The 12,366-nt window shown below is 39.9% G+C and overlaps 1 protein-coding gene across 6 annotated transcripts in view; it reads left to right on the top strand.

The window, feature by feature from the left end:
• Positions 1–1,160: 1,160 nt before the first annotated feature.
• Positions 1,161–12,366, top strand: part of CFAP206 (cilia and flagella associated protein 206) — a 31,848-nt gene continuing 20,642 nt past the window's right edge. For 2 of the 6 annotated variants that reach the window (XM_046676508.1, XM_046676503.1), the window contains exons 1-7: positions 1,168–2,072; positions 2,612–2,724; positions 3,347–3,430; positions 6,039–6,129; positions 7,828–8,016; positions 8,800–8,958; positions 10,302–10,510. In XM_046676508.1, coding sequence (XP_046532464.1) covers positions 2,021–2,072; positions 2,612–2,724; positions 3,347–3,430; positions 6,039–6,129; positions 7,828–8,016; positions 8,800–8,958; positions 10,302–10,510 — 897 coding nt within the window. In that variant the 5' untranslated portion in view covers positions 1,168–2,020. Of the gene's footprint in view, positions 2,073–2,190; positions 2,195–2,611; positions 2,725–3,346; positions 3,454–6,038; positions 6,130–7,827; positions 8,017–8,799; positions 8,959–10,301; positions 10,511–12,366 lie in introns of those variants that run through there. The other 4 variants (XM_046676505.1, XM_046676504.1, XM_046676506.1 and 1 more) reach the window with 4 other exon arrangements.

Genomic DNA, 12,366 nt, shown 5'->3' with positions numbered 1-12,366 from the left:
GAAATAAAAATAATGACTTAGCCATACTCATATAAGTAATAAATAAAATAAAATCTTACCCTTACTCAGATGCAGACACTGCTAATGATATTGGTGAATTGATTACACATTTTATATATATTATATATGTATGTATATGAATTTGGTTAGGTTTATACTGTATATAAATTTTGCATTTGGCTTTTTAAAAACATAAAACAAACAAGATTTTTATTCACATTATTTTTAATGCCTGCCTAATATTTCACTTTATCAACATTCCTTAAATATCAGGTGTTTAGATTTCCAATGTTTTGCTATTATATATCTTGCTAGTCTAAACATCTATTTTTGCACAAGCTTCATCCACATTTCAGGAAAATTTTCTAGAAGGGGAAAATAAAATCCCTTTGTACTATGACTTGGGTATTTTTGTGTTGATTCATTTCCTAGTAATCTGGGAATGTTTTTAAGCAAAGTATATTCAGTATATTTGTCTTGCAATTTGAGAAAAATCACTGGCAGGAGTCTGTTTAAAAATAAAATTTTGTTGTTTGATGCTCTGCTTCTAATATCAGTTTAATCCTGTTTCATACTTTCACGTCAGTAGGCGAGCCTAACGAACATTATTGTTAAGGGACAAAATCTCATTATCCTAACTCCAGACACGGATGCGTCCTTATCATGTGCTTCTCGAAGGTGCAGTTTTCTGCTCTGGCACCTTGGACCATCCTGTTAACAGACCTCCTTTAAACAACAAGTCATGAAACTAAACCGCGATCTTTTTAAAAACTAGAGGCTTTTATAAGAACTCCATTTCTCGATATAACCCCCGCGTTTTCCCGTCCCCTCCGAACTGGCTCCTGCCTCCCGGCCCCCGTCCCCACCTCCTTTTTTGAACGCCGTATAGATTCCCACGCCAGCAAGTTAATACTCCAGTTTAAGAAATCTTGTGTTTGGCACCGTTAACCACTGAGGTTTCTTCTGCCTGAGGTTTGCGTCCTTTTGTGTTTTTGTTTTTGCTTTTGTTTTTTAAGGTTCTCGCCCATCGCTCGGGGACACACTCTCCAGGCGGTGCCCAGCCGAACCTTCCCCTTGGCCCCGCCCATGCCCTTGGCCCCGCCCCTTCGGGCCCCAGCGTTCGATCTCCATGGTTACACGGCCGACGCGGAGAGCGCCCAGCTGCCCAGAAGGCCCCGGCAAAGACCCCGGGGAAGAATCGTTAGACACGGCTCTAGCTCTCGATTCCGGCCAAGGTCAGCCCCCTCGGGGCTCCGCGCCCTTGAGCCGGAGCTGTGCCCCGCGGGGAGGCGAGCGTGGGGCGGCGGGCAGAGCCGGAGCCGCCGGAGGATCTCGTCCAGCCTCGTTGAGACTTAACTGTCAGTCAGGACTCCTTTCGCGGCGCCGCTGCCGGCCGGAGGCGCCCTGGTGTCAGGTCAGACGTGTGACCCGCACTGCGCCGGCGCCTGCCCGTCTCTGCTCGGCGTCGCTCGTACCCGCGACGGCCAGACCTCCGAAGGCTTGGAGCGTCCGAGAGTGGGCCGGGGAGGGCCTGAGGGGTCCCTGTGCAGCGCCCGACCGCGCCCGTGCACGCGCACGCAGACACGGACGCGCGGGCCTGCGTTCCCTCAGCGCTTGTGACAAGCTGCTGTTTCAAGCGCTTCACTTTGTCCCACGCTGCTTTAGCCGCTCCGTGTATAGAGCTCGCCTAGTCCTCGCGAAGACTCTAGAAGAAGGAAGTGTCCTGTCTATATTTCAGACGAGGAAACCGCCTCACGGAAGTGAAGCCAATGCCCAAGGTCTCAGCGAGACAGCGGTCGGGTCACGATGGAACCCGGGCAGTCTGGTTCTCCCGGACAAAAAGCCCAGCGCCGCCTGAGCTGAACGCTGGTGATGCCGAGAGTTAGCTTTATGTACCTGGGATTGCCTTTGTTATTCTCTGCGTGCGAGGTTCTCCTGTGCTGCTCACTTGCTGATACACAGGAAAATCGGGAATCTCGATAACCGTTGAAACCTACCACCTTTTCCTGGTTTACCGTAAATGGAATTAATAAGCAGGAGTTCATTTTTTTCCATGATGCGTAATTCTCATAGTATGTTTTGATTTTTTGCTTTTACGTTTTTAGTCAAGAGTCTAATCTCCAACTTGGATGTGCAGGAAAGACGATTTAGATGATCCAAGCAAGAATTGTCTTCCAAGAGTCTATTATAAAAGGTCATTTAGTGAATGTGGTGGGATAAGCATTTCCTCTTTCAAGCTGCACTCTGCCCCCTACGAAGATGGGGCGGGGTTGCTCATTTATTCTACTCCCCCCCATACTAGTTAGCCTTTTTTTTAAAGTTTAAAAATATCATGATGTTAATGTACTTTTGGTGGCCATCATCGTTTAAATAAAGAGGAAATGTCTCAATCATTTGAAGTCCCTATTGCTCTATTGTCAAAATCTTTCATTTTTATAAATATAGAACTAACTAATAAAAAACAGGAGGGGCCTAGAAACTAATAAATACTAATAAGCTAATAGATAACATTATGACTGTTCACAAATATAATAGTGGATAAATCTACAGAGAAAAAATAATATATGATATATAAATACGATTTTTAAAAACCAATCATTGTTTTCTTTAGCCAGAATGCCTCCTACTCAGGCAGAAAGTGTTATAAAGAATATCATTCGAGAAATAGGACAAGAATGTGCTGCCCATGGAGAGATTGTTTCTGAAACTCTGGTTGCTTTTATGGTAAGAATGAATATTTTGGTGAATTACTGCTTTATTAAAAAATGTTTTTAAGTGGTGCCCATTTTCCTCCTAAAATTCTGTGAAGCTTTCCTAAATGTTATTCAGTTGGAAGCATATTGAAATCATCAAAGTTAGTGAAGACTGTTTTTTAAAAGTCTGCAAAGCATGTCAGTTCCAGATTTATAGAGATTGATTTAGAAGCTTGATGAGCTTCAGAAACATCAGTAGTGTCCTGTGTTGGGGGGGGGGGGGTGTTTTTACATGTATTTTTGTTCACTCTTGTAAAAATTACTCGTTGCTTTGGTTTCTCTATTCTTGCTTTTGGTTTAACAAGTCACAATAAAAATACACTAAAATATTCAGTTTCCCAATCTAAAATCTAGCTGTTGCTTTTAACTTATTTCTCCATATAATCTTTCCAGCACCATCTTCAGATTTGATGTCTGTTGCTTCCTTTCTTCAACCTCTGGTGAAAGTGCTGATGAGTTGGGTAATAAGAAAATCAGCTGAATAATCAACTCCTGTGTAATCAAGAGGCAGTTGTTTAAAAAATGGAAACATATTAAACTAATTCATAATAATATGAAATAAAATTATTTAATGGGCTCTTTCCTACTCTCAGGTGAAAGCTGTCGTCCTGGATCCAAGCAATGGCTTCAACATGGATAGAACCCTCATCAAAAGTGATGTGCAGAAACTTGTTAAGGTGATTATCCAACACTTCTCAAGGTTTGGATTATTTATTTGCAATTCTAAATACAGTATTTGTGTTAGACGTTATTGCCTTTAGCTCCATGAAACAAAAACCCACCAAGTCGTGGTGCAAACAAATGAGGGACTTACTTTTTCTCATAAAATAAAGTCTGAAGGTAGATAGTCTGCTTTTCCTGGCTTCCTCCTGCATATGGGATACCATCGTGCATATGGCTTTCATCCCATGATCGCAAGATAGTGCCTTCCTCTCTAGGCAGGTATAAGCGGGGTGGGGAGGGATAAAGGCAAAATGTGTGTGCCAGCAGGGTCTGTCACTTTCTATTCTGAAAATAATAGCTTTCCCGGAATCCTTCCCATCTGCTTACATTTATTGACCAGAATGCCATTGCAAGTGAGCTTAGGACATTGATTTTTTCCTTCTTTTTTAGCTGAACAAATCTTTGCCCCAATCCAAATTGAGTCTCTGTTAGTAAGGAAGGAGGGGTATGAATACAGGCAGGTAGCAGTGTCTGCCACAGTATTTTAGAGGCATCTTGTTATTTATCTAATGTTACATTAAGAACACTATTAATTGACTTGTCATATACTGTAAAATTACGTAGTCCTAAATTAAGATTCAGATAATATTGATTCAAAGTAATTTGTGTTTTTTCAATTCCAAAGGGAAAATTGAAGGCAAAGCAAAATAATGCACAGTTAGAAATGAAGTAGGTGTGCCTGAAAACCTGTTTTAAGAACTAAAGAAGGGGGGCTGGCCCCGTGGCCAAGTGGTTAAGTCGTGCTCCGCTTCGGCGGCCCAGGGTTTCACCAGTTCAGATCCTGGGTGCGGACATGGCACCACTCATCAGGCCATGCTGAGGCGGCGTCCCATGTAGCAGAGCCAGAGGGACATACAACTAGAATATACAACTGTGTACTGGGGGGCTTTGGGGAGAAGAAGAAGAAAAAAAGAAGATTGGGAACAGATGTTAGCTCAGGGCCAATCTTTAAAAAAAAAAACAAAACTAAAGAAGGCAGAAACTTCAGATATTGTTAATTTTTTCTTATGTTTTAAGTTTGACTCACTGAATATGGGTGCTTAAATATTTACTTTCTAAATATTTCTAAATGTATTTCCTAAAAATTCAACATTACTTTTTTTCTCCTGGGTTTAATGATTTTAATTCCTTCCTTCACACAAAGGACCTGACGCAAGCTTTCCCAAGCTTGTACATGGTCATTTTCTGGGCTCAAACAAATGGCAGAGACAATTTTCATCATCCGCCTCTTCTCCCACAGCAGCAGTTCGCATAGTGGGGTGCGGGTCTACCTGCTGATGCTGGAGGGAGGGGTCAGGAAGAGCGTTGGGAGCTGGAGCCAGGGAATGTGTCGTAGGATGACTGTGCACTGGGGACTTCTTGCTTCTCCAGGGCAGCCTAGAGCTGGGTCTTTCTGTGCTGAGTTTAAATGTGGTATAAAGCCTGTTTTTAGCAGTAGAGGAAATGACTGATAATCAGTGAGAAATTTTATTGGAAAGCCAGGGAGGAGAACCAAGGAGGGGCAGAATATGTTTTTCTCCTTTTCATGGCTCAAGATGAGTTTTTCTTTTCCCCCTAACTCAACTAAGTTGGAAAGAATTGAGCTCAATGTACTTTTAATGTGACAGGTACATTAACTATCAATATATATCATAATTCAAGTGACAAAGATTGTTTCCTTTTTTCTCAATGAAAAACCACGTGGCTGAGCTAATCTTTGTATTTGTAAAGTCTATGTTTAGAACAGCACTTCTCCACCTGCGGGGGCCCAGGTGCACAGGTTCCATGCAAATGGAGTGTCCAGTGCTCACTCTTGCATTCTCCTCTCCCTCCTCCCAGGAAGGCAGGGTTGGGCTCTCAGGGAGGTGGGCTGAGGGTAATGCTGCCAATGTGCCTGCGGCTGCAGATATAAAGCCTAAGGGGTGAGACAGGGAAGAGAGGGGTTGGGTGATGGAGAGGAGAGAAGAGAAGAAAAGAAAAATTCAGATTGATCATCTAATCTAAAGGGGCAAAGGAGAGAGGGGAATGAGCCGTTACTGAGGGGGCGGGGGAAAGGGGAATAGGAGAAAACAGACAGAGGAAGAAATTTTGAAACAGAAGGCATCGCCAGAGAAATTTTGTGAGCAGAGGAGAGTAGCTGCAGCAATTTTTTTATAAAATGCATGTTACCTCCAGCATCAGCAAAGGAGTGTTGTTCGAGGCTCAAATAAATAGTAACGAGGAGCTCTAGAAAAGCTCTAGGCAGGAGCAAGAGCTTTGTGGAACATTTACCCACATTCAGACTGCATAGACCAACCAAAATGTCAAGTTTCTTGTCTTCAACTAGACTTTTAGCCACCTGGATGTGGTGATATTGGTTACTTAGGGGAAATAACTTATTCTTTAATAAGTGGTGTTGGTTGGGTAAACTATAAAGCATGAAGTCCTCAAAGAGAAGAATAATAATAAAACGCATTATTGGTAGATAAATATCAGAAACTATTTCTTTGACGTTTATCTTTATTTTTCAAAATAACTTTAGGAAATACTTCTAATTGTTTCAGAAAATATAACTAGAAGTACTCATGGGATATTCTTTCCTAGCATTGTGTGACTCGGCTCTTGGATAATAAAAATCCATCCCTGGACACCATTAAGATGCAAGTCTACTTTGATATGAATTATACAAGTCGAGGTAACATATGTCTACCTATGTTGATACCCTTTTTAAAGAGAGTCATATTTCAGGTAATAAAGACTTCATTTGGTTGATAATGGAAAATTTAATTCTTTTGTCTATCTTTTGAAATTGTTTCCAACTTTGGAGAATATAATAGTGTTGGAAATGCTAAATGAGAAAAACACCAATGGCCTTTGTGAGTGTTAAAAGTAAATTCTGATTATTAGACCCATAATAATTGTGTTTCCAAGTCTATTGTGTTTTAACTGTTATACTACTGATACATAATAATTAGAAATTAAAACAACCAGCCCATTGAAGTTAGAAGTTTTTAATTTGTTGATTTTTTTGTTTCTGGTTTATGTTGTCTCATAATGTCTCAAATTATGTAACTTCCCCAAACTGAAGTGAATAATGGGAAATTTAAGTTTAGAACATATTTTCTTATGTATATAGTTTAATGCATACATCAAAGACAAACTGGAAACCTGAAAAAGGAAATAAATTCCTCTATGGACTAGACTGCCTCTGCACTATGGAAATGCAACCATTATTAACTATTTGGTGATTTTTGTTGTCTTTTCTTTTTTCCCCTCTGTGTATTGAGCTTTCAATTATGCTACATACATAAAATCACATATCTTGCTTTTTTGCTTAATAATCAAATTTCAGAGCAATAAATATCAGGGAATTAATGACATTGTAATTTAGATTTTTCTTAATTTGCAAACATTTCAAGTTGTTTTTGTGATAAGATTATAGATATGACTTGTGCATGGTTGATATGTTGGTTATTGCCCTTGTAATAGTAAAATAGGATGTCTTATTGAGTTAGTTGCAAGAATTGTACTGCTGGTGAATTGTGGCTCCTGCACAAGTAAGCCTAGAACTTATCATGTCACAGGAAGAAGAGAGAAAGATACACTTTTTTTTTCCTTTGGGGAAGGTTGGCCCTGAGCCAACATCTATTGCCAATCTTCCTCTTTTTGTTTGAGGAAGATTGTCCCTGAGCTAAAATCTTCCTAGTCTTCCTCTGTTTTGTATGTGGGATGCTGCCACAGCATGGCTTGATGAGCAGTATGTAGGTCCGTGCTTGTGATCTGAACCCATGAACCATGGGCTGCCAAAGCAGAGCACACAAACTTAACCACTATGCCACTGGGCTGGCCCCAAAAGATACACTTCTTGATGCAATTCGTGTTATCAATAATACTATTCAAAAGAAATGTATCTAGAGCTAAAATAGAAATACATGTAATTGAACAGGAATATTTACACTATGTATATGTATATTATATGTGCTTACATGTAGTATACTGCATGTACTTACATATAGCATACATGTATGTATATAGAACATGTATTTATACCATATATATTTACAATATATATTATAAATTATCTTGTATACTTTCTGCTTAATTGGGATATTTTAGCCCTGAAATTTCTGTTTGGATTGTCTGCTTAAAGTCATACGTGTTTTGACAAAGTGTGCCATTTACATCACTGTCATAAATCTTTCCCATTAAATTTTTGTCTCGAGGTTACTTGCTGGCCACTGTTTTTTATTTTGACTGCAACATGTTAATAAAATACTTGTTTTTATGCAGTAGGATGCTATACCCAAGCTATTTTTTCTCTTGTCCTGCTTTCTTATGTGAGAAGAATTCTAAATGTCAAAATATATGGAATATTGTCCTTTGCCAATTTTAGAGGAATTTCTTGAAGAGCATCACCGAGTTCTGGAGTCTAGATTAGGCTCTGTTATGAGAGAAATTACAGACAACAGAGCATGTGCTAGAGAAGAATTAGAAAGCCTCTACCGAAAGATCGTCAGCTATGTGTTACTGCGCTCTGGGCTCGGATCCCCCACAGATATCAAGATTGTCAGAGAGGCAACAGGTAACAAGTAGACATGATTTCCATTCCATAATGAAAATATATGAACATTGTGGCTTATACAATGTGTTAAATTACAAGTGTTGATGAAGTTTCATTTTTATCTGAAAAAAAAAATCAGCACAAATAAGAGGTTAAAACTTACCCAGACTCCTTTTACACTGTGTATCAACTCTAAACCTCAAGTAGCACCTCTGGAATGTGAATATTGTTAGCTTTCTTAGAGCCATGTGTCTCCGGGGGCCTGTTACTTCTCATTAGAGAAACACTGACAGTATGATTAAGAGTACCCAGCTGAGTGGGTAATGAGGACTGCTGGAAGTGAGTTTCATATTGATGAAAGGAATTGTCTCGCCTAAATGGATGATGGAAAAGGACACCATTTTATCTTCAGGAGATACTTGCCACTTTCATACTTTAAGATAAGGAATAGGGAAGATCTCTAACCTTCTTATGGCTTTCTTCCATAGTTATTTTAAAGCATCAATTTTTCTACTCAGAGCCCTAATTAGAAAGCTTGTTTTAATGACCATTGCCAAAAAATTATTGATGGGTGCTTAATTATTGAAATTAATTATAATTATTAATTTATTGAAATTAATTTCAGTAGCCCAGCTTCGGCATGTGATCAGTTTTGCTGTGTATTCTGTAATCAGGTATCAGAAGTGTAAAGAATCATAGAAGTAACTATGAAGACCGGCCTCGACTTTCTGCTGAAAGAAACATGATTTAAATTCTGATATCTTTATTCTATCATTTTGTTGTCATTTTTGTGGTTGGTTTTAGCTGCCCTACAGAGTGTGTTTCCTCAGGCTGAGCTTGGGACATTTCTAACTCTGTCTAAGAAGGACAAAGAACGCCAGCTGAAAGAACTCACCATGATTGTTACTGGAATTCGTTTATTTAACCGAGACTGTGGAAAGGGAGGAGAAGGCATTGATGACCGTAGGTATATCGTTAGGTTAATTCTATAGATTATGCAGGTTTAAAATTTAACTTGCATGTGAAGAAAATAACACCCAGGACACCACTGGCATTCTTAGATTTAAGATTTGTGGTTTTGACTATACCTTAGGTAATGTTCATAATGTATAGTGATTTTTTTTTTTTGAGGAAGATTAGTCCTGAGCTAACTACTGCCAATCCTCCTCTTTTTGCTGAGGAAGACTGACCCTGAGCTAACATCCATGCCCATCTTCCTCCACTTTATACGTGGGACGTGTACCACAGCATGGCTTTTCCCAAGCGGTGCCATGTCCACACCCAGGATCCGAACTAGCAAACTCCAGGGCCGCCGAGAAGCAGAACGTGTGAACTTAACCACTGCGCCACCAGGCCGGCCCCTGTATAGTGATTTTTAGTTTTGCTAGGGCAAGACTTTAAGTTTTGTGTACTGTGAAGCTAGTTTGGGAGAATGAATCAGTGAAACAAGTGAGGGGGCCTGCCCGGAGGTCAACCTCCCCAATTCCCTGGGGCTTTGTGTGCTTTACTCCAAATCAGATAACCAAAGGGAATAAAACTCCGTGATTTAGAAAATAAAAAGCATCCTGAGAACAGTTGCTGATGCGGTTAATGGAATGAAGAGGTCCGAGAGGAGCTATCTGCAGATCTGTGAATTCAGGAGCCTTTGCTATGCTGTTATATACTTAATCCTTTCCTTACCTAAAGTTTGAAAGTGCTCGTGAACTATCTGGTCAAGGACCTACCAGTAGAAGTTGCTTCCTCGTGGACTGGGTGCGCATATAGGCCCACCGATAAGGGGTTAGTTAGTGGCTTCTACCAGATCACTGATCTGGGACACTAGGGTAATTTTTTGCCTTTTAAAAGCTGTTCTAAAAAGTCAAATTCCCATTCTTCCTAAAGTTCCCTATCTTCCTAGACTATTGTGTTATTTTTCAGTATCCCAGTCAGTTTCTCAAGTTGCACACCCTTTTTTCTTTTTTACGAATAGAAAAGAAGACATACAGAAGGAGAGGGGGAGTGGTCTTTTCAGAGGCGCTCGGTCAGTGGCACAGGATACCAAACCTATTCTTTAGACTCTTCTTTCTTGTAGTGGCAAAAGCTGATCTGCTCTAACTTTTGGTAGTCCTTCTGACAATAGCTTTTGTTTGGACAGATGTTTTTTTCATTCTTCAAGGTGTGGGAGCTGTGAAATACATGCCTCATTATTATTTATTTGGCTGAGAAAAAAAACCTACTCAATGTTCAAAATATGACCACTTTCTAGGCTTTCTTCTTAATTCTTTTTAGATTCCTTCATGTCTTTCTTAATATGCCTTTTAAACCAGTGCCAGCTATTCTCCATGAAGCGATCCCAGCCACCACTCAGCATATTGACTCCCAACTTCAGATTGCCCAGGAGCAGGCATACCGCTACACAGCCATCCTTGAGAAAGTCAGACAGAACCCGCTCATGAGTGTGCAACTTCAGCCGTATATGTTAAAAGAGGCACTGTATAATGTGCGACAATATGAGATCTTCCTTCAGATCATCTTGGTGAGCTAATGTCATAAGATCTGGGCTTTTCCATAGAATGCAGCTTCTTCATGTATTATGGGGCTAAAACTAAAGGTAGAATGAGGTCATTGATAAAGGAGACGACCTTAATAACTGCACAGTTTCTATTGCATCTGTAGGAACTAAAATAGAAATGGGGAAGTTGGATTTTGATTTTAATATATTGATTTTCTAGTTGTTTATTCTCTTTGGCGCTCCATAGCATGATTGTTGTTAAGCAGTGGGATGTGTGTATAGGTAAGTAATACTGCATTGTTTGTTTTAATTCAGAGCAAGTGTCTAACATGTTGTTTGGCAGGTAGTTGGCACTCAAATAATTTTTATGTAATTGTTCTTACTGTAAAAATTGGCAGAAAAGATTTTTATTTCTGATGTTTTTAGATCTAATGAGCAAGCCAAACAATATCCCCAGAGTTGGAAAATATGGTAAAGTGGTGATTTTAAACTTTTTTTCAGCAACAGAGCACTTTCATTCAGTTGGAAACTTACTCAGAATCCTGAAAGTATAAGACAGGTATTTAGATGGAAGGATTTGAAGACCTTTTCACCAAGGAGCATGCCCATGCCACCCTAGGCTTCCAGGGAATACTGTTTAACTACATCATGACAGCAAGCTATGTTCCCACTGGTCACTGGTTTTTTCCCCCCAGCTTTATTGAGGTATAATTAACAAGTGAAGTTGTAAGATGTTCGAAGTGTACAATGTGATGATTTCACGTACCTACACATTGTGACAGGATTCCCCCGAGTTAATTGACACTTCCATCCTGTGGGTCACTGTTTACCTTCACACAGCCTCTGCTTTCCAACAACCATGATACTCAGAATCAGTGGAGCCATCTTTTGTATGTGTGAATACTAGGGTCTTGAGGGGTAGAATAAGATGTATTCTGGTCATCTCTTCTTTTTAACTTGTATCTTAATGGCTTGCTACTACTTTCGAATGTACTTGATCTGTCTTCTCTCCTTACCTCCACTGTGGAGAATAGGAAGATAAACATCCAGATGACATGACTTCATTGCAACAAACTAGGAGTGGTCCTTACAACTGACCTACTATCTAATTGCCTTCAGAAGGGAGACTCTCAATCAACTATTCCAAACCAAATCATTCTTTAGGGTAGATGTTCCCCTAACATTGACTTGTGGCTATCAACCTTGCGTAACTAGATACATACTAAGGATTTTTTACGTCAGTTTATCTTGAAGTGCACACAGGTCCACAGGAATATGACCTTGCATTCACTTTTGTCATCTGCGTTCAGAAGGGATATCATCATATGGTATCTTTTCACAGCTTGTAATTGTGAATCATAGTCAAACAGCTAACTGACAGTCTGAAATTCTCATTGGAGTTCTCACTCTTAGAGCTAGACGGACAGTGAGTAGAGTGTGTAAGTGATGAGTGTGGGCTCTGCAGCCAGACTGCGTGGGTTCTAATCCTGACTTTGCTACTTACTAAATCTGTCTTTGAGGAAGTTGCCTAACTTCGCTGTGCCTTGGTTTCCACATCTGTAAAATGGGGTTATCGATAGTCTCCACTATGTAAATAAGGGAGAACAGTGCCTGGCACATAGAAAGAGCTCAGTAAATTGATGATGATGATGACAACGATGATGATCCTGCTTCCACCAGTGATGTTTATTATTACCATCATTATCATTGTGAGAGCTTTACCAGAACAGCTCTGATTTCATTTTGGTAGAGGCACAAACTGGAGAGTTCTTATTTTTCTAGATAATATCTTATTTCCAAGGCCTTTGCTGCTCATATTATTGAGAAAGGTAACTCTGATCTTAGCAGTCATCGTGACTAGTTCATACTAATTCCAGTCA

Source organism: Equus quagga, chromosome 11, assembly GCF_021613505.1.
Source record: "Equus quagga isolate Etosha38 chromosome 11, UCLA_HA_Equagga_1.0, whole genome shotgun sequence".
NCBI classification, from domain to species: domain Eukaryota; kingdom Metazoa; phylum Chordata; class Mammalia; order Perissodactyla; family Equidae; genus Equus; species Equus quagga.
This window is presented reverse-complemented; position numbering and strand designations above follow the sequence as displayed.